Source organism: Salmo salar, chromosome ssa17, assembly GCF_905237065.1.
Source record: "Salmo salar chromosome ssa17, Ssal_v3.1, whole genome shotgun sequence".
NCBI lineage: Eukaryota > Metazoa > Chordata > Actinopteri > Salmoniformes > Salmonidae > Salmo > Salmo salar.
The window spans coordinates 14964420-14986026 of NC_059458.1; the positions used below are offsets into that span (position 1 = coordinate 14964420).

At 43.2% G+C, this 21607-nt stretch overlaps 1 protein-coding gene and 1 long non-coding RNA gene across 3 annotated transcripts; one reads left to right on the forward strand and one right to left on the reverse strand.

Annotated features, from left to right (window-relative positions):
- Positions 1-1349: 1349 nt before the first annotated feature.
- LOC106575262 (uncharacterized) lies at positions 1350-3105 on the reverse strand. Its single transcript, XR_001321717.1, has 2 exons — positions 3014-3105; positions 1350-2732 (listed from the first exon to the last, which is right to left on the reverse strand). It is a non-coding gene; the product is annotated as an uncharacterized lncRNA (long non-coding RNA).
- Positions 3092-18994, forward strand: LOC106575261 (actin-related protein 3). Of its 2 annotated transcripts, XM_014151672.2 has the most exons (12): positions 3092-3311; positions 3859-3914; positions 9001-9125; positions 9594-9704; positions 9790-9885; positions 10259-10366; positions 15245-15388; positions 15613-15786; positions 17628-17720; positions 17960-18085; positions 18260-18343; positions 18537-18994. In XM_014151672.2, exons 1-12 carry the CDS (start codon positions 3268-3270, stop codon positions 18630-18632), a joined length of 1257 nt encoding a protein of 418 aa, XP_014007147.1. In that variant the 5' UTR covers positions 3092-3267; the 3' UTR covers positions 18633-18994. The 2 variants fall into 2 exon arrangements, with proteins under 2 accessions (XP_014007147.1, XP_014007148.1); XM_014151673.2 differs by lacking the exons at positions 3092-3311; positions 3859-3914 and adding an exon at positions 4408-4536.
- Positions 18995-21607: the final 2613 nt, after the last annotated feature.

Here is a 21607-nt window from a genome sequence, read left to right on the forward strand (position 1 = left end):
AGGTGGTTCCCCCTTTGAAGCTATAACAGCCTCCACTCTTCTGGGAACATTACTGTGGGGACATGCTTCCATTCAGCCACAAGAGCATTAGTGAGATCGGGCACTGATGTTGGGCAATTAGGCCTGGCTATCACGCTGAAACAGGAAAGGGGCTTCCCCAAACTGTTGCCACAAAGTTGGAAGCACAGAATCGTCTAGAATGTCATTGTATGCTGTAGTATTAAGATTTCTCTTCACTGGAACTAAGGGGCCTAGCCCAATCCATGAAAAACAGACCCAGACCATTATTCCTCCTCCACCAAACTTTACATTTGGCACTATGCATTGGGGAAGGTAGCGTTCTCCTGGCATCCGCCAAACCTAGATTCCCAAATGTAAACGCGTTCTCTGAAGTGAAGAATCACGCTTCACCATCTGGGGACGGGCTGCCAGATTTTGAAGCGTGATTCATCACTCCAGAGAACGCGTTTCCACTGCTCCAGAGTCCAATGGCGGCAAGCTTTACACCCCTCCAGGCGACGCTTGGCATTGCGCATGGGGATCTTAGGCTTGTGTGCGGCTGCTCGGCCATGGAAACCCATTTCATGGAGCTCCCGCCGAACAGTTATTTTGCTGACTTTACTTCCAGAGGCAGTTTGAAACTCGGTAGTGAGTGTTGCAATCTAAGACAGAGGATTATTACTCGCTACGCGCTGCAGCATTCGGTGGTCCCGTTCTGTGAGTTTGTGTGGCCTACCACTTCGCGGCTGAGCTAGTGTTGCTGCTAGACATTTCCACTTCACAATAACAGCACTTACAGTTGACCGGGGCAGCTCTAGCAGGGCAGACATTTGACGAACTGATTTGTTGGAAAGGTGCTACGTGGAAAGTCACCGAGCTCTTCAGTAAGACCATTCTACTGCCAATGTTTGTCTATGGAGATTGCATGGCTGTATGCTTGATTTTATATAACGGTCAGGAACGGGTGTGGCTGAAATAGCCGAAGTGGTGTCCACATACTTTTGTGTATATATAGTGTATATTTCTGTCCAGTTCCTGTGCCGTGATTGGATTGGCATTCATCCTCTCTTTCTATAGCAGGGGCCTTCAACATTTTCTTGCGCAGGGAACCCCTCCCAGGCAAACAGGAGACCCAGGGACCCCTTTCATACATTAGCAAAATAGCATTTTTTTCACGTCTTGTCTTATCAACAGGTGAATGATAATGTCCAGGAGAAGTATTTTAACCGTGCCGCAACTGAGAATTCATTCACGTTTAGATGTAGTATATGGTAGATAGTTGTTCATTATTTTGACCTTCCTATCACGACTCAGGATATGACCCAAATGCAGACACAGGAGGCGGATAGTTTGGTTCTCATAATATGTATTAAATCAAAGGGGCAGGAAAAGGGCAGGTAGAGGTTCGTAATCCAAGGCAGAGTCAATCATGGACAGAACGGCAGGCAGGCTCAGGATCAGGACAGGCAGAAAGGTCGGAAGACTAGAAAACAAGAACTTGAAAAACAGAAAAGACACTGATAAGACCTGACAAAACAAGACGAACTGGCAAGAGACAAACAGAAAACGCAGGTATAAATACACAGGGGATAATGGAGAAGAATAGGAGACACTTGGTAGGGGGTGGAGACAAGTGCAAGACAGGTGAAAAAGATCATGGTGTGACAGCCCCCCCTCCCTCTAAGGGCACCACCTGGCGTCCTAACCAGGCACCTACCTGGTGAGTCCATATAACGTATTATGTGATTTGTTAAGCCAAATTTACTTCTGAACTAATTTAGGCCTACCAAAACAAATGGGGCAAATACTTACGTAACGACTATATTTTAGTTATTTAATTGTTATTCATTTGTAAATATATATACACATACATATATATTTTCACTTTGACAGAGTATTTTGTGTAGATCAATGTAAAAAAAAAAAGTACAATTAAATCTATTTCAATCCCCCAAGTTCAAGGGGGTGTACTTTCTATTGGCACTGACTGTACATTGTACTGTCAAATGCATATTGCCACCTACTGGTGAAATAGTAATACACCCCAAGCTATAATAACAATTTACTGTATGCATCCTCTTTCTTATAGCAGCCCTTCAAATACAGTAACTCTGGGCCTGTACATTTAATATTAAATGAGGACAGGAATCAAATGTACCTTTGAAAGGTTTCTCAGCTAAACTGTATCCATTTGTCAGCTTTTCCTCTTCCCATCCTAATGTCGACACAGAGTAAAGGGATGGTTTCTCCCACTGACTGGAGACTGGAGAGGACCGTTTGAACAAGAAGAGAAAGCTGAGGGCTTTGGGAGGATACAGGGAGTGACGGACCACCGACGTGAGCGATGGATGACTCTTTCTGGAGAGAAATAAGGCAATGTTCTATAAAGCTCAGATATTGGATCTAGTCTAGCCGCTAGATGGCCCTCCATGATGGATCCAGCTCTCAGCCTCAGAGCTCTCTCAGCTAATATATCTTCTTTATCAGTGGCCTTCCATGTGGTCATGGTGGAAGGGAATACAATCCTCCTTGGCTGGTTGATGGGAGGTAAATCAATGATATCATCTTTAAGCAGAGCAGGTCGCTGGAGATGGGGTTTTTTGGGGTGCTGCACTAGCCAATAGCTTCCAGGGACACATAGCTCTAAAAATGGAAACTTTTGAGAGATGGTCTTGGGTGAAACTGATCACTCATGCAGTGTACTTCTTGAACCTCCCAATTCTACCTATAGACTATTGAACCATAGGATAGAGAGAAGAGATCTTGGTTTTCATGTTCACCCAAAAGATTGATACAATGCTTTTTAATGTCATTGATTTCAATAGCGTCATGCAATGTTCAAAGAAGATATTCTATTCAGATAGTCTACTGCCCTCATCAGTAGTCACAGAATCCCGTCCGTGAATTGACTGAACACAGTTATTCTGCTGCTACTCTAAAAACTACCGGTACATTATAGAGAATAATTGTTTTATATGTTTTATATGCAATTAGAAAGTGTACATTTACTTACCCCTCTGATAAGGTGCGATATTAGAAATGCTTTAACAAACGTTACGATCAGCGCGCGTCAGCCGCTTTCGACTTCCGCATCAGGTGATTGCGGAAGTAACTTCACTCTGTGGGTTCAGGGTTCCGCCTCTTAACTAGCTAGCTAAATAAATGGTTATCCCTCTACCCAAAACAAACGACTTTCCTTTTTATAAGACCCATTTGGAATATAGCAGCAATTCACCATTGCACTCTGCAGTAGATATTTAAGGAAACATGGCTGGACGTCTACCGGCTTGTGTAGTTGATTGTGGCACAGGGTAAGTAGCAAGTGCTAATGCTAATAGCTAGCTAACTAATTCATTGGCTTTAGCTAGATACACCCAGACATGGCATACACATTGGACGTGCAAAGTAAACAAATCAAGATAGCTAGCTAGTCAGCAGCAACCTTTATTTGCTTCATTTCGTTTAATCCAGCCAGCAAACTAGCTAGTTAACCATTTTAGGTTTAAAAAGATAGCTTACTAGTAGCTAATTTCCATCAGTGTCCCCCACTCGTTAGACGTTACATGAGCAGTATACAGTAACTTTAATCTGTTACTGTAGTCTACGTAACATGTATGTTTCAATTTGTGGAAGCGTATAACTGGCCTAGTCCACAGACAGTCATGCCACCCTTTAGATTAGTGGTTTACAACCTTTTTCTGTTACTGTACCACCAACTGAATTTTACTTTGCTCGGACTGAGTACCCCAGAAGTACCCCCAGGTTGGGAACCACTGCTTTAGATCATGAGCAATAATGATTACACCGTTATGATCTATATAACCCACTGAACTTTCTCATGCAATGCATTTGTTGTAGGTACACAAAGATTGGATATGCTGGAAACACAGAGCCACAGTTTATTGTTCCTTCATGTAAGTATTTCTGTATCATACAGCAGCGGTTCCCAAACTCGGTCCTTGAGACCCCAAGGGATGCACGTTTTGGTTTTTGCCCTAGCACTAAACAGTTGATTTCAAATAATCAAATAATCATCAAGCTTTGATCATTTGAATAAGCTTTGATAATCACCTGTGTAGTATTAGGGCAAAAACCACCCCTTGGAGTCGCGAGGACCGAGTTTGGGAAACGCTGTCATACAGTCTTCTAATGATAATGTACCATGTCCATTCATATGTAGCCCTTGATCATGACTATCAGTGCCTTTCCATTACACGAGTCATTGGACGAAGGTGTCTTCTGTACTGAGGAGTTTTGTTAAGAACCGCGAAGCTCGGTCTGAACATTAACACGCATCGCTTGCAGTACGGTTTTGGCAGCAAAATGACCTTTTATCTTTTATATCAGCGAGAACTAATAATTAAAGAAAATAGGGTTAGGGTTCCCACACGGCCATATTTCCATGTAACAGCGCTTGTTTATGGAAAACAGACAGAATAAAGAGTGGGCTACCTGTGTGTAAACGGAAGATGGACGCCACAAATGTGTTGTCACTGAAAAATACGGTCAGCTGCAGCTGTGTTAAAACAGTGTACAGTAAGTGTGCATCTTGCATTTGTGAAATGATTTTGATGTGATATGAAAGTAGAGGGATTTATGTTTTTAGAACCATACCACAATTGAGAATCGATTCACGTTTAGATGGAGTATTTGGCTGTTTTGGCTTCCAGAGCCAATTTGCCCATTAAACAGAAAATCCTTGGTCTATAAGAAGTAAAGTTAGGTTCCTTTAGTCCATTATTTGGCTAACTCATATGGCAGACTGTATGGTCATTAGTTAAATGTATCTGCTGAAAGCATTTTGGTATCGGTCCTTCCTGTTTTTCTTATCTGATTGGAGTGTTCAATGGAAGTAGGCGAACACGCCTAATTCAACAAAAATGTAAAACCACAAAGTTTGAGTTGGCCGCCTTCCTCTAGCATTGAGTCATCCAGTGGACCCTAAATGGCAATGCTAGCTTGTTAGAGGACCATAGACTAGTTATTCAGTGATAAATCCAAACCATTTTTGTCTATTTTCAACAATCATAGCCTATTCACTTGTTTTCAGTGCTTGAAACTGTACAGACACAGCTTGAAAGGAAGCTAGTCCAGCCTATATTCAGTGATATGGCTCCATAGCAGAAGTCCCCTTGTGCCCCTGCTGACTAGAATAACGGACAAACTTGCCAAGGCCACCTGCCTGTGGACTTGAAGTAGCCAGTAGATAGATGACGTGCACGTTTAGAAGCCTGGATGGATGACAAGTAGGCCTACACATTTAGAGGCTACAAGGAAGTAGTTGAGGGAACATTGTTCATCGTCCGACATTATAATAATATATAATGTATGCCATTTAGCAGACACTTTTATCAAAATCGACTTAGTCATGCGTGCATACATTTTATGTACGTGTGGGCCCGGAAACCAAAGTGATGAACTTTGTCAATGAAGTCACATTATGCAGAAAGTTAAAGGCCCAATACAGCTGTTTTTATGTCAACATCAAATCATTTCTGGGTACAATTAGGTACCTTACTGTAATAGTTTTCCAATAAAATAGTCAAAAAGAAACAAAAATGGATTTTAAGCAAAAGATTCATTCTCAAGCAATAATTTTGCTAGGACTGTTTGGGTGTAGTCTGAGTAGGGTTGGAACAACTGAAAACTAGCTGTTATTGGCAAAGTGGTTTGGAACTCTCTTTTGTTATTGGTCTCGTGATGTCACCAGGCAAGCCGTAACTCCATCCATGCAAAACCTGCTGATTAGAAGGTCCTGTGTCTAATGTATTTTCAAATCAAAAGAGAATGGTCGCGCTCTCCCAGAAGCTTAGCTGGTGCGTAAAAAAACGCAAATTCAGACAAAGGGGTGTAATTGGTCCACACTCAAAAAGTTGTCGGATAAAGCTTGCTTCATTATTCAATGCGAAAATAATTCAAAACATCATAACTTTTCGTTGAAAACGACATATGTGACATTGATATTAGTCAAACATTTATTCCAGCGATAAAATTGATTAAAAAGCTCAAGTAGGTTAAATTTGGTCATAAAGTCAGTATCGTCCAAAACAGAGTTTTGTGAGATTTGTTAAGGGGTTGGTTTTGATTTCAACAATGCCCATTTACCACAGGATATCCAGTCATATTGCAGACCACAGACTGCGAGACAGACTTGCCCAGCAGCATTGCGGCTCGGACTTTGTTTACATAAAACAACACGTCACAAAAATGTTTTACTTGAGAAATACTGCACCAAACACCTTAGCTAGATGTAAAACTGTGTGACTAAAAGCTCCTCTGCAAAAACATCAAAATAAAGTAAATATTTCTCAAGCTATTTTACGGTGTATTCCAAACCACTCCCTCGCCCCTATCAACTCGCTCGGAGGGTGTCCGTTGTCACGTGTTGCTGACAACTCAGAGGGAGACTTTCAGAGTGGCGAGGGGATCAGTAAACCAACTTTAGGACACACTCGTGACTTGAATGATGCAATTCATGTTCCACATTCAAATAATAAAACAAACATGAAATTCCAAATAACAAATCCCCCCCGCCTATTTGCAAGATGTAAACCTTTAACATTTAATTTGGGAGGTATTCCATTTGTTACATGTCAAGTTTTAAATCGGATGAAAACAAATGCATGAGGCATGTAATTAGGCACACCTCTCCATTCTTTTGTATGAAATTGCGCAAACTCCAAACAAATCGATGCGTGTTGGGATACCACTTCGCTCTGGAACATGCAGCCTTGCTGGCTTGGTCGAAATAGCTATCAGAGGGTCTAAGTAAGCCCATACACCCTCTAATTTCCACTCCCTCAGCTTTGAGACACTTGTGCATGTGGCGGAGGCACTCGTGAATGTGCCAATGTAGGGGCGATGAAAGGGGGGGAGGGGGGTGATTCAGCATTAGATTCCCCGCTAATTATCAAAAGCCAGAAAAGAGCTGTTCAATTCTACAACCACCTAAAAGGAAGTGTTTCCCAAACCTTCCATAACAAAGCTGTCACTTACAGAGAGATTAACCTAGAGAAGAGTCCCCTAAGCAAGCTGGTCCTGGGGCTTTTTTCACAAACACAAACAGGCCCCACAGAGGCCCAGGACAGCAACACAATTGGACTCAAACGAATCATGAAAAAACAAAAAGATAATTACTTGATACACTGGAGGGAAATTACAAAAGAACTGAGCGAACTGGAATGCTATTTGGCCCTAAACAGAGAGTACACAATGGCAGAATACCTGACCACTGTGACTCACCTAAAACGAAGGAAAGCTTTGACTATGTACAGACTCAGTGAGCGTAGCCTTGCTATTGAGAGAGGCCGCTGTAGGCAGACCTGGCTCTCAAGAGAAGCCAGGCTATGTGCACACTGCCCACAAAATGAGATGGAAACTGAGCTGCGTTTCCTAACCTCCTGCCAAATGTATGACCATATTAGAAAACAAATTCAATTTTGGTAAACTCCCATATCTATTGGGTGAAATACCAGTGTGCCATCACAGCAGCAAGATTTGTGACACGTTGCCACAAGAAAAGGGCAAATACTGAAGAACTACCATTGTAACTGCAACCCATATATGTTTATTTTCACCTCCTCCATGCTTCACGGTGGGAACCACACATGCGGAGATCATCCGTTCACCTACTCTGCGTCTCAAAGACACCGCGGTTGGAACCAAAAAGCAAAAATTGACTCATCAGACCAAAGGAAGGATTTCCACCGGTCTAATGTCCATTGCTCGTGTTTCTTGGCACAAGCAAGTCTCTTCTTCTTATTGGTGTCCTTTAGTAGTGGTTTCTTTGCAGCAATTCGACCATAAAGGCCTGCTTTCATGCAGTCTCCTCTGAACAGTTGATGTTGAGATGTGTCTGTTACTTGAACTCTGTGAAGCATTTATTTGGGCTGCAATTTCTTAGGCTGGTAACTCTAATGAACTTATCCTCTGCAGCAGAGGTAACTCTGAGTCTTCCTTTCCTGTGGTGGTCCTAATTAGAGCCAGTTTCATCATAGTGCTTGATGGTTTTTGCGACTGCACTTGAACAAACTTTAAAAGTTCTTGACGTTTTCCGGATTGACTGACTGTCGTTTCTCTTTGCTTATTTGAGCTGTTCTCGCCATAGTATGTACTTGGTATTTTACCAAATAGGTCTATCTTGTCACATGCACAGGCTTCCCTGTGGCTCAGTTGGTAGAGCATGGTGTTTGCAACGCCAGCATGGTGTGTGCAACGCCAGGGTAGTGGGTTCGATTCCCACGGGTGGCCAGTACAAATATATATATTTTTTTTAAATGCATGAAATGAAATGTATGCATTCACTACTGTAAGTCGCTCTGGATAAGAGCGTCTGCTAAATGACTAAAATGTACAAATGTAAATGTACTTATTTTCCCTTTTGTACTTTAACTATTTTCACAATGTTGTAACACTGTACATAGCCATATTATGACATTTGAAATGTCTCTATTCCTTTGAAACTTTGGTGAGGGTAATGTTAACTATTCATTTTGAATTGTTTATTTTATCTATTTCACTTGCTTTGGCAATGTAAACATATGTTTCCCATGCCAATAAAGCCCTTTGAATTGATTTTAATTTAATTCATTCGGACTATTTTGAGAAAGTGATACTGGCTTTATTCCTATAGTGTCTCATGGGGGACAAACATCCGTAACCGCCACATCGAACCACACCCCCATGACTGAAATCTTGTTTTTCGTAATGAGCAACCGAAAAACCCATGTCGAATCAGTGCGTTCAGTATCTCTTTAATAAAAATGTGTCTATTTGTTTACTGACTTTACAAGACAAATCGAAGTAATAGGCCTGCCGTTCATTGAGTTTCCCCTTATGTTTAGCATCAGCAGTTTGCTTTCCCTATGCTTGATTTAATCAGCTCACCTGCGTAACGTTGACTATCAGCACCCTCAAGTCATGATGTTTCAATCAACAATCTCCAAACCATATGTAGGCTGGTACTAAGGATTAATAGCGTTGAATCTTCCTGATCTTCAGGTATTGCCATCAAGGAGTCGGCCAAGGTTGGAGACCAAGCCCAGCGCAGGATGATGAAGGGGGTGGACGATCTGGACTTTTACATCGGTGACGAGGCAATAGACAAACCAAATTATGCAACAAAGGTACATTGAATTTTCCAGTGATGGGAGGTCTACTTAAAGGGTAATCTGCAGGCTCTACATACATTTTTGGACTTATATTCTAAAATAATTAATGTATAACTTCCTTATAAGCTTGGTTCAACTGGCATATCTCATCAGAACCGAAAATATAATCTTGTTTTACTCCAATGTTTGTAAACAAAACATGGTGAAACCTCCTATGTTGGATGGTCAGTCCTTGCAACCATATCTCTATCTATGCATTTTAGAGTGGTTCAATTTCTTCACCCCCATTAGTCCGATTTTTATTTAAACGGAGTCAGAGAGTTCGCTTTGTTATAGTTTCAACTGTAGATTGCCCCTTTTAAAGTTTAAATGTAAAGTCATGCTGAATGCCTGTTAGAACTGAGTAGCATAATGGGAAAATAATGTTGTGTGTGTGTGTGTGTGTGTGTGTGTGTGTGTGTGTGGTTGTTCCCCTTGTTACAGTGGCCCATTCGTCATGGGATCGTGGAAGACTGGGATCTCATGGAGAGGTTCATGGAACAGGTCATCTTCAAGTATCTGAGGGCAGAGCCCGAGGACCACTACTTCCTCTTGGTATGTTCATAACATGCACATTAGTGTGGAAATTATGCTACCGAGTAGTAGGGACTTAGGGGATTTGTACTTTTCTTCTCCACAGACAGAGCCTCCTCTGAATACTCCTGAAAACAGAGAGTACACAGCAGAGATTATGTTTGAGTCCTTCAACGTTCCAGGTCTTTACATCGCTGTACAGGTAAATCCTCTTTATGTTCTATGTTGGTTCTATATAATCTCTTCCCTGCACCTCTTCATGTTCAAGGGTCAAGTCAAACTTGATTTCAAATGCATTATCACAACTCTCACTTCACAGAGGAAATTAGGGTGTCCATGAGGTGTCCATGAAGTGTCCGCGAAACCTCGGGGTGGATCTCAGTTCTGGGACCCTTTTCAAAACAGGAGTAGGAGTGCTGATCTAGGATCAGATCTCCCCCTGACGAAATGTAAACTTATTGATTGTGATCTAAAAGGCTAAACTGATCCTAGATTAGCACTCCTGATCTGAGACTCTTTGAATACGTGTTGTAATCATTAGTGGAAAGTGACAGGGTCTGTGTTTTCCTCCTCAGGCGGTCCTGGCGCTGGCAGCCTCATGGACCTCCAGACAAGTGGGCGAGAGGACCCTGACGGGGACGGTGATTGATAGCGGTGATGGGGTCACCCACGTCATCCCAGTGGTGGGTACATGCCTTCGATCATCATTCCATGTAGTCTTTACTAGAACTGTTTAGTAGGTAGCAAATGTTTTGAAACAAAGTGAAATGGGGAGGTACTTCCTGAACTTGTTCAACAAGAACACATTTTCTTAATCTGTTGCAAAAGTATGGAACGGTGTGAACACTACTCGGATGTATTCAACCTACAGTTGAAGTCAGAAGTTTACATACACCTTAGCCAAATACATTTAAACTCAGTTTTTCACAATTCCTGACATTTAGTCTTCGTAAAAATTCTCTGTCTTAGGTCAGTGAGGATCACCACTATATTTTAAGTATGTGAAATGTGAGAATATTACTAGAGAAAATGATTTATTTAATCTTTTATTTCTTTCATCACATTCCCAGTGGGTCAGAAGTTTACATACACTCAATTAGTATTTGGTAGAATTGCCTTTAAATTGTTTAACTTGGGTCAAACGTTTCGGGTAGCCTTCCACAAGCTTCCCCCAATAAGTTAGGTGAATTTTGGCCCATTCCTCCTGACAGAGCTGGTGTAACTGAGTCATGTTTGTAGGCCTCCTTGCTCGCATACACTTTTCCAGTTCTGATCACACATTTTCTATAGGATTGAGGTCGGGGCTTTGTGATGGCCACTCCAATACCTTGACTTTGTTGTCCTTTAAGCCATTTTGCCACAACTTTGGAAGTATGCTTGGGGTCATTGTCCATTTGGAAGACCCATTTGCGACCAAGCTTTAACTTCCTGACTGATGTCTTGAGATGTTGCTTCAATATATCCACATAATTTTCCTGCTTCATGATGCCTTCTATTTTGTGAAGTGCACCCTTGCCTCCTGCACCAAAGCACCCCCACAACATGATGCTGCCACCCCTGTGCTTCACGGTTGGGATGGTGTTCTTCGGCTTGCAAGCCTCCCCCCTTTTCCTCCAAACATAACGATGGTCATTATGGCCAAACAGTTCTATTTTTGTTTCATCAGACCAGAAGACATTTCTCCAAAAAGTACAATCTTTGTCCCCATGTGCAGTTGCAAACCGTAGTCTGGCTTTTTTATGGCGGTTTTGGAGCAGTGGCTTCTTCCTTGCTGAGCGGCCTTTCAGGTTATGTCGATATAGGACTCGTTTTACTGTGGATATAGATACTTTTGTACCTGTTTCCTCCAGCATCTTCACAAGGTCCTTTGCTGTTGTTCTGGGATTGATTTGCACTTTTCGCACCAAAGTACGTTCATCTCTAGGAGACAGAACGCGTCTCCTTCCTGAGTGGTATTACGGCTGCGTGGTCCCATGGTGTTTATACTTGCGTACTATTGTTTGTACAGATGAACCGGCAGCCTCTGGAACTGCCGGTCTGCAGCCAACAAGGCTGAGTTCATCTCAGCCTATGCTACCCTCCAGTCCCTAGACTTCCTGGCGCTGACGGAAACATGGATTACCACAGATAACACTGCTACTCCTACTGCTCTCTCTTCGTCTGCCCACGTGTTCTCGCATACCCCTAGAGCATCGAGCCAGCGGGGTGGTGGCACTGGAATCCTCATCTCTCCCAAGTGGACATTCTCTCTTTCTCCCCTGACCCATCTGTCTATCTCCTCATTTGAATTCCATGCTGTCACAGTTACCAGCCCTTTCAAGCTTAACATCCTTATCATTTATCGCCCTCCAGGTTCCCTTGGAGAGTTCATCAATGAGCTTGACGTCTTGATAAGTTCCTTTCCTGAGGATGGCTCACCTCTCACAGTTCTGGGTGACTTTAACCTCCCCACGTCTACCTTTGACTCATTCCTCTCTGCCTCCTTCTTTCCACTCCTCTCCTCTTTTGACCTCACCCTCTCACCTTCCCCCCCTACTCACAAGGCAGGCAATATGCTTGACCTCATTTTTACTAGATGCTGTTCTTCCACTAATCTCATTGCAACTCCCCTCCAAATCTCCGACCACTACCTTGTATCCTTTTCCCTCTTGCTCTCATCCAACACTTCTCACTCTGCCCCTACTCGGATGGTATTGCGCCGTCCCAACCTTCGCTCTCTCTCTCCCGCTACTCTCTCCTCTTCCATCCTATCATCTCTTCCCTCTGCTCAAACCTTCTCCAACCTATCTCCTGATTCTGCCTCCTCAACCCTCCTCTCCTCCCTTTCTGCATCCTTTGATTTTCTCTGTCCCCTATCCTCCAGGCCGGCTCGGTCCTCCCCTCCTGCTCCGTGGCTCGACGACTCACTACGAGCTCACAGAACAAGGCTCCGGGCAGCCGAGCGGAAATGGAGGAAAACTCGCCTCCCCTGCGGACCTGGCATCCTTTCACTCACTCCTCTCTACATTCTCCTCTTCTGTCTCTGCTGCTAAAGCCACTTTCTACCACTCTAAATTCCAAGCATCTGCCTCTAACCCTAGGAAGCTCTTTGCTACCTTCTCCTCCCTCCTGAATCCTCCTCCCCCTCCCCCCTCCTCCCTCTCTGCGGATGACTTCGTCAACCATTTTGAAAAGAAGGTTGACGATATCCGATCCTCGTTTGCTAAGTCAAACGACACCGCTGGTCCTGCTCACACTGCCCTACCCTGTGCTTTGACCTCTTTCTCCCCTCTCTCTCCAGATGAAATCTCGCGTCTTGTGACGGCCGGCCGCCCAACAACCTGCCCACTTGACCCTATCCCCTCCTCTCTTCTCCAGACCATTTCTGGAGACCTTCTCCCCCTTCCTCACCTCGCTCATCAACTCATCCTTGACCGCTGGCTACGTCCCTTCCGTCTTCAAGAGAGCGAGAGTTGCACCCCTTCTGAAAAAACCTACACTCGATCCCTCCGATGTCAACAACTACAGACCAGTATCCCTTCTTTCTTTTCTCTCCAAAACTCTTGAACGTGCCGTCCTTGGCCAGCTCTCCTGCTATCTCTCTCAGAATGACCTTCTTGATCCTAATCAGTCAGGTTTCAAGACTGGGCATTCAACTGAGACTGCTCTTCTCTGTGTCACGGAGGCTCTCCGCACTGCTAAAGCTAACTCTCTCTCCTCTGCTCTCATCCTTCTAGACCTATCTGCTGCCTTTGATACTGTGAACCATCAGATCCTCCTCTCCACCCTCTCCGAGTTGGGCATCTCCGGCGCGGCCCACGCTTGGATTGCGTCCTACCTGACAGGTCGCTCCTACCAGGTGGCGTGGCGAGAATCTGTCTCCGCACCATGCGCTCTCACCACTGGTGTCCCCCAGGGCTCTGTTCTAGGCCCTCTCCTATTCTCGCTATACACCAAGTCACTTGGCTCTGTCATATCCTCACATGGTCTCTCCTATCATTGCTATGCAGACGACACACAATTAATCTTCTCCTTTCCCCCTTCTGATAACCAGGCGGCGAATCGCATCTCTGCATGTCTGTCAGACATATCAGTGTGGATGACGGATCACCAGCTCAAGCTGAACCTCGGCAAGACGGAGCTGCTCTTCCTCCCGGGGAAGGACTGCCCGTTCCATGATCTCGCCATCACGGTTGACAACTCCCTTGTGTCCTCCTCCCAGAGTGCTAAGAACCTTGGCGTGATCCTGGACAACACCCTGTCGTTCTCCACTAACATCAAGGCGGTGACCCGATCCTGTAGGTTCATGCTCTACAACATTCGCAGAGTACGACCCTGCCTCACACAGGAAGTGGCGCAGGTCCTAATCCAGGCACTTGTCATCTCCCGTCTGGATTACTGCAACTCGCTGTTGGCTGGGCTCCCTGCCTGTGCCATTAAACCCCTACAACTCATCCAGAACGCCGCAGCCCGTCTGGTGTTCAACCTTCCCAAGTTCTCTCACGTCACCCCGCTCCTCCGCTCTCTCCACTGGCTTCCAGTTGAAGCTCGCATCCGCTACAAGACCATGGTGATTGCCTACGGAGCTGTGAAGGGAACGGCACCTCCATACCTTCAGGCTCTGATCAGGCCCTACACCCAAACAAGGGCACTGCGTTCATCCTCCACTGGCCTGCTGGCCCCCCTACCTCTGAGGAAGCACAGTTCCCGCTCAGCCCAGTCAAAACTGTTCGCTGCTCTGGCACCCCAATGGTGGAACAAGCTCCCTCACGACGCCAGGACAGCGGAGTCAATCACCACCTTCCGGAGACACCTGAAACCCCACCTCTTTAAGGAATACCTAGGATAGGATAAAGTAATCCTTCTAACCCCCCCCTCCTTTAAAAGATTTAGATGCACTATTGTAAAGTGGTTGTTCCACTGGATATCATAAGGTGAATGCACCATTTTGTAAGTCGCTCTGGATAAGAGCGTCTGCTAAATGACTTAAATGTAAATGTAAATGAACGTGGTACCTTCAGGCGTTTGGAAATTGCTCCCAAGGACGAACCAGACTTTTTTTTCATGAGGTCTTGGCTGATTTCTTTTGATTTTCCCATGATGTCAAGCAAAGAGGCACTGAGTTTCAAGGTAGGCCTTGAAATACATCCACAGGTACACCTCCAATTCATTCAAATTATGTCAATTAGCCTATCAGAAGCTTCTAAAGCCATGACATCATTTTCTGGAATTTTCCAAGCTGTTTAAAGGCACAGTCAACTTAGTGTAATGCAAACTTCTGACCCACTGGAATTTGTGATACAATGAATTATAAGTGAAATAATCTGTCTGTAAACAATTGTTGGAAAAATGACTTGTGTCATGCACAAAGTAGATGTCCTAACCGACTTGCCAAAACTATAGTTTGTTAACAAGAAATATGTGGAGTGGTTGAAAAACTAATTTTAATGACTCCAACCTAAGTGTATGTAAACTTACGACTTCAACTCTATATACTATTGCTAACACATGCATGGTAACATATTACATTCCTGTATGAGCGATAATGGATTGTGTGGTTGATTGGTGGTGTTTTCTTCCAGGCGGAAGGCTACGTAATCGGTAGCTGTATAAAGCACATCCCCATCGCTGGTCGAGACATCACCTACTTCACCCAGCAGCTGCTGAGAGAGCGGGAGGTGGGCATCCCACCAGAGCAGTCATTGGAAACAGCCAAAGCCGTCAAGGTACCTACACATATATAACTTTTTGTTCCCTACACAAACCTAAGGAATTAATACATGTATTATTTGTGAGCATTTCTCAGGTTCAACAGCAGAGGTCAGTATTGCTGTACCATTGACTAGAGCTATAGAGTCACAGATCATTACTCCTTCTTGGCATCTACCCAGTGTCTTATGTACACTTGGTTATGACTTACAATTGATAACGATTCCATATTGTGTTCCAGGAAAGGTTCAGTTATGTCTGCCCTGACCTGGTGAAAGAGTTCAACAAGTACGATACGGACGGCTCTAAATGGATCAAGCAGTACACGGGAATCAACTCCATCAGCAAGAAGGAGTTCACCATCGACGTGGGCTACGAGCGCTTCCTCGGCCCCGAGATCTTCTTCCACCCAGAGGTATGATCCCATTGATTTTCAATATATATTGTTGTGCTTGTATTATGTAATGTGTCGAGTGCTGAGCGATTTTAGTGCTTTTTGGTTTGATTTTTAAAACATAATCACGGATTTCGGTTTCGATAATCATTTTTAAACATTTAAATGCATTGTGCAGTATGTGGGTTGAATACTGTAACACAGAATAAAACAATTAATAAAAGTCTCATGATGGTAGTGACTGCCCATTACTGCTTATCACCAATAACCATAATTTATTCACTTTACTTTAATAAAATATTTGTTGTTGTGTATATTATATTTGTTTTATTTGATAACTTTATTTCATTTCAAGTCATCGTCTCTTTAGAGATGCTGCTTATGCTGTCTGACAAAATCAATATTTTGTAGTTCTTCAAAGTAAATAAGGCATACTTTAATGACTGCTGAATACCAACTATCAATCACTTAGATCATGCATATTCTGGTAGAGATATACTATATATACAAAAGTATGTGGACACCCCTTCAAATTAGTGGATTTGGCTATGTACAAAATTGAGCACACTGCCATGCAATCTCCATAGACAAACATTGACAGTAGAATGGCCTTACTGCAGAGCTCAGGGACTTTCAATGTGGCAACATCATAGGATGCCACCTTCCTAACAAGTCAGTTCGTCAAATGTCTGCCCTGCTAGAGCTGTGCCGGTCAACTGTAAGTGCTGTTATTGAGAAGTGGAAACATCTAAGAGCAACAACGGCTCAGCCGCGAAGTGGTAGGCCACACAAGCTCACAGAACGGGACCGCCAAGTGCTGAAGCGCGTAAAAATCGTCTGTCCTTGGTTGCAACACTCACTACCGAGTTCCAAATTGCCTCTGGAAGCAATGTCAGCACAATAACTGTTTGTCGGGAGCTTCATGAAATGCGTTTTGATGGTCGAGCAGCTGCACACAAGACTAAGATCACCATGCGCAATGACAAGCGTCGGCTGGTGTAGTGGATAGCTCGTCACCATTGGACTCTGGAGCAGTGGAAATGTGTTCTCTGGAGTGATGAATCGCACTTCACCATCTGGCAGTCCGACAAACGAATCTGGGTTTGGCGGATGCTAGGAGAACGTGGCAACAATTTGGGCAAGGCCCGTTCCTGTTTTCAGCATGACAATAGCCCCGTGCACAAAGCAAGGTGCATACAGAAATGGTTTTTCGAGATCGGTGTGGAAGAACTTGACTGGCCTGCACAGAGCCCTGACGTCAACCCCATCGAACACTATTGGGATGAATTGGAACACCGACTGCATGCCAGGCCTAATCGCCCAACATCAGTGCCGACCTCACTAACGCTCTTGTGGCTAAATGGAAGCAAGACCATGCAGCAATGTTCCAACATCTAGTGGAAAGCCTTCCCAGAAGAGTGGAGGCTGTTATAGCACCAAAGGGTGGACCAACTCCATATTAATGCCTATGATTTTGGAATGAGATGTTCGACGAGCAGGTGTCATATAGTGTACCTCGGCAAGTAACAGCTGCTCACTATATCACCTCATGACCACGCATTCTTCTCTGTTCAGTAGCAGGCATAAAATAAACTGACTGGACAAGTAGATGCACAATGGATTATGGTCATTGTAGTTAATTACCATGTTTTTATGCGCTAACCTATGTGGAATATTGGCCTGTTGGAAACTACAACTCCCTACTACATTGCCCAGTTCAGGCTAGATCTGATTTATCTCTAGAGATACTGTGCGATGTGCAGCATTGAGCTCCCAGGAGAAAACATATATTTTTTTTTAAATAACTGAAATTTCTGTTAATAACATTGGTTGTACTGTATTATACTTTTCTCCTCCCCCAGTTTGCCAACCCTGACTTCACCCAGCCCATCTCAGAGGTTGTTGATGAGGTCATTCAGAACTGCCCTATTGACGTCAGACGTCCCCTCTATAAGGTACGTCTGGGGAGTTCAAGTTCGTTTTATTTCATTCACATGACAGGCGACAAGAACGTTCTGTTTGACAATATAAAAGCAGCCCTCGTGATTTATTGAAACGATAAACTTATGCCAGATACTGAGACTTGTCTCCATCCAGAAGCTATGAGGATGAAATGGGTTTTACTTTCTAAATGATCTATTCAGGAGTATGTCAAGGTTCCAAGTGTATATTTACCTTGTCTGTTGCTATGCAGAACATCGTGCTCTCTGGAGGCTCCACTATGTTCAGAGATTTTGGCCGTCGTCTGCAGAGGGACCTGAAAAGGACAGTGGACGGCAGACTGAAACTCAGTGAGGAACTGAGCGGTGGCAAGTTGAAGGTGAGAACCGATTTACATTTGACCTAGTCAGCTGAAGTACTCTATAGGGATGCTACATCTTTATGGGTGTTGTGGCTCCTAAAATGTTCAAAATGATGTTATATTTTGCATTTCCAGCATAGTCATCGGTGTTATTGGCTCAATAATGACCTATGTTTCATGTTATTTTGCCAGCCCAAACCCATCGACGTGCAAGTCATCACTCACCACATGCAGAGATACGCTGTTTGGTTCGGCGGGTCCATGTTGGCATCAACTGTGAGTTCTAAAACTTAGAGGGGTCTTTGTCTGTTAACTCATGTTACTATCAGAAATATATATTCTACTGATGTAAAAGCTCAAGACAGACACTTGGAGGCTTTGTTAACCTTGGTTAGAATATAAAATTGGAAACTTGAAAGGAAAAGTGTACACCAACAAATAATAACGGTCATATCTACTCTTTCCTCAGCCGGAATTTTACCAAGTGTGCCACACCAAAAAAGACTATGAGGAGATAGGACCGAGCATCTGCCGCCATAACCCTGTCTTCGGGGTCATGTCTTAAAAAGGACTTCCCTCAGTTATCACTGGAGCTTGCAGTTGGAGCAGAATGGAGTGGACGGACAGAGGCAGAGTGGCATTACTGCACTATGGTCGCTGCTTAATGTAGCCTATTTCCAGGGCTGCGGTTACAGACAAAATACAGGAAGAGAATGACATAGAAATAGAATGACTAGATTCTATTCCTATGGAGAATGACTCATTTATCAACAGCAGACCAAACTATCAGGCTGACAAACGGGGGTGAATATCTATGTAAAAGAGAAGGAAATGGTGTCTTAAAGCCAAAAGCATTTTCAGAGCAAATGTGTGGACACAAAATAATGTGCAAGAACATGATAATAAAGTCAACTCATGTATGATTAAGTATGTGCCCGATGTATGTTATTATTATGGTATCCACACATCCAGCAATTAAGTACAGTTGGATTATATCTAGCCAATAGCTCTTTTTTTCAGATGCACTTCTCTGTGTGTTCAAGGGTAGAGCTTGTTTATATTTCATATTGAGTTTTATATATAATGTGTAAGAATCATTTTTGGGGGGACAAGAACCCATAACAACCCATGTTGTATTCTCTCAAACTATAACTTAGTCTTAGCATCCCCAGTTTTTTTTGTTTTGTTGTGTGGTCGCTTCGTGGATTTGTTTGGAATAATCCATGAATCCCTGAATCATACAGTATCTTAACCAAAAAAGTTACATATATTATCCGTTAAATTGAAATGACTGTTAGACCATCATTGCTGTCGAGGATCTTGTGTATTTCACCATGTACCAAATCTGTGGATTTCAACGCCTACCCACATTCCAATAAAGGCAGACAGATATTTATATAAATGTGTCTCGATGGTTATGGCCTGAAATGACTATTTTAATAGTACAGTAAGTGTCTTAAGTCTAGAAAGTGCTTTCGCTACGTTACTTTCAAAAACAAGGTGAATGAACAAAGCCATAAACTGAAGATGAAATGATATTCAGCAAGTCTTAGTAAGACAATGGAACCCCCCCACATTTCAGGGAGTGACTACATCAGGAATTAACATACCATGAACAAATGAGTTGTATATACCAAAGATGGTGGATAAATTAAGATGTTTAATATGGCTGTTTACCATTTAAAATCAAGGTTCCTGTCTGTAAGTGGGTGTTCCCTCTCGCGTGAGCATGCTTTCCCACATGAGCTCAGGGTTCCTCCATTTTGGTCGTGTTCCCCTGCTCAGACGTTGCATGCATCAACCAATGATTGTGTGCCATGTCATAGACTGTGTCATCGACTAACAGATTGCTATAACATATGTGGTTAGCTCTTAGCTGATAATTAACTATCCAGGTGTTTTAAGATCTGGTATGCGTCAGCAACGCCTGGACAGAGGAACGCCCAATCTCTGGCATGCTCATACAAAAGAGGAAATGCCCACTTACACAGGCAGGAATTTTTTCAATGGAAAACTGCCCAATAACAGTCAAATCACTTCAATGTTATTGTCTGATCACCACTGTCATGACATTGGCCTGTGGGTAAGGTTTATGACCCCCCCCCCCATAAATACCTTTCTCCCTTCCCCTCTCTGACCCTACTGAAGGACTTGAATAGCCTGTGTTAAATATAGAGACTCTGGGAACATCAAACAAATGGGGAAAGGAACCATATTTTGGTAATAAAACCAGTTGGAAATATGCTTGGGAACGTAATGAGTATGTATGTAAGGTTCGGTTGTCATCTGAGACATTATGATTGATGACAGGACGACATAAACTGTACCTGAGAAAGTATACACCCTCTAGTTATCAGAGTAACATGGAATTGTTATGCAATTGAAATGTTTGATATTGAAATTGTTTGTTAGGAGATTAAATGTAATTTTAGCTTCCAAATGAGAGATTTGGGTTTTCATAAGGAAAGTGCCCTGCTTGATCAGTGGCCCACCCCTGTGAAGAGGAGGGGTTATAAACGATGAAACACATCCTTCCCCACTCTCCACTATATAAGCCTTTGACGAAAATATAACCACGTGGTTCCAGTACGGGAGGTCTGCAGCCTCTACGTTAGAAGGACACACATGTCAACTAAGCCAACCTCGGCGTGAGCTATGGTATGAACTTTGAGCTTATTCACTACAGAAGTGCTACTTCCTAGCCGTTGAGTTAGCAGCGGCCGCTGTCGACGTGGGCTAGGAAAGGACGGACGACGGATCCAGTCTAACAGACGGACGAAGATACCACCACGTATCCAATTTACCACCAGAGACATTCTTCCGAGTAACAGGAAGATCTGTTGGCCAACCCGGCCAGCATCTACGACCAATCTACCGAAGCGCAGCTCAGAGTAAATATTTATTGCATTTTCCTTTTCCAAATAGGCGGTAATTTAGAATGCATAAGATAATGTATTTACGATAGCATAGCTGCTGTTTCTCTGTTCCTAAATCTTCCCGCTCTTTCATTCAAGCCCAACCCCCTTTCCTTTGTGTAACCAGCCATGATACAGGTTCCGTCCACCAGGACGTTTTCTGTATGACATCATTTGTATTCTGTGTATATGTAATTCTGTGTGATTAGTTTAGGTATTTAGTAAATAAATAATTAAACCCAATTTTGTATTGCTGATTCAACTTGTTAGCCAGGGTTCGTGAAGATAGCCAAGAATTTACAACTTTCATTATGAGACTGAAAATAAGACAAGGGTTAATATTGACTGCTATCGATGTAAAATATTACAAAGTATTTTAAGAGTTTATTCGGAAGATAACGGCTCTATAAACGTTCTTCCGTGGTGCCCCGACTTTCTAGTTAATTACATTTACATGATTAGCTTAATCAGGTAATATTAATTACAGAGAAATCATTTTATAAGTTAGCATGTCATATCACTTAATCTGGCATAGCCAAAGACACAACACCACATTTCAAAAAGAGGGCTCGCAATTTTAACCAATCGTCGCACATTTGCAGACGAAAATGGTTCAATCAAGCCA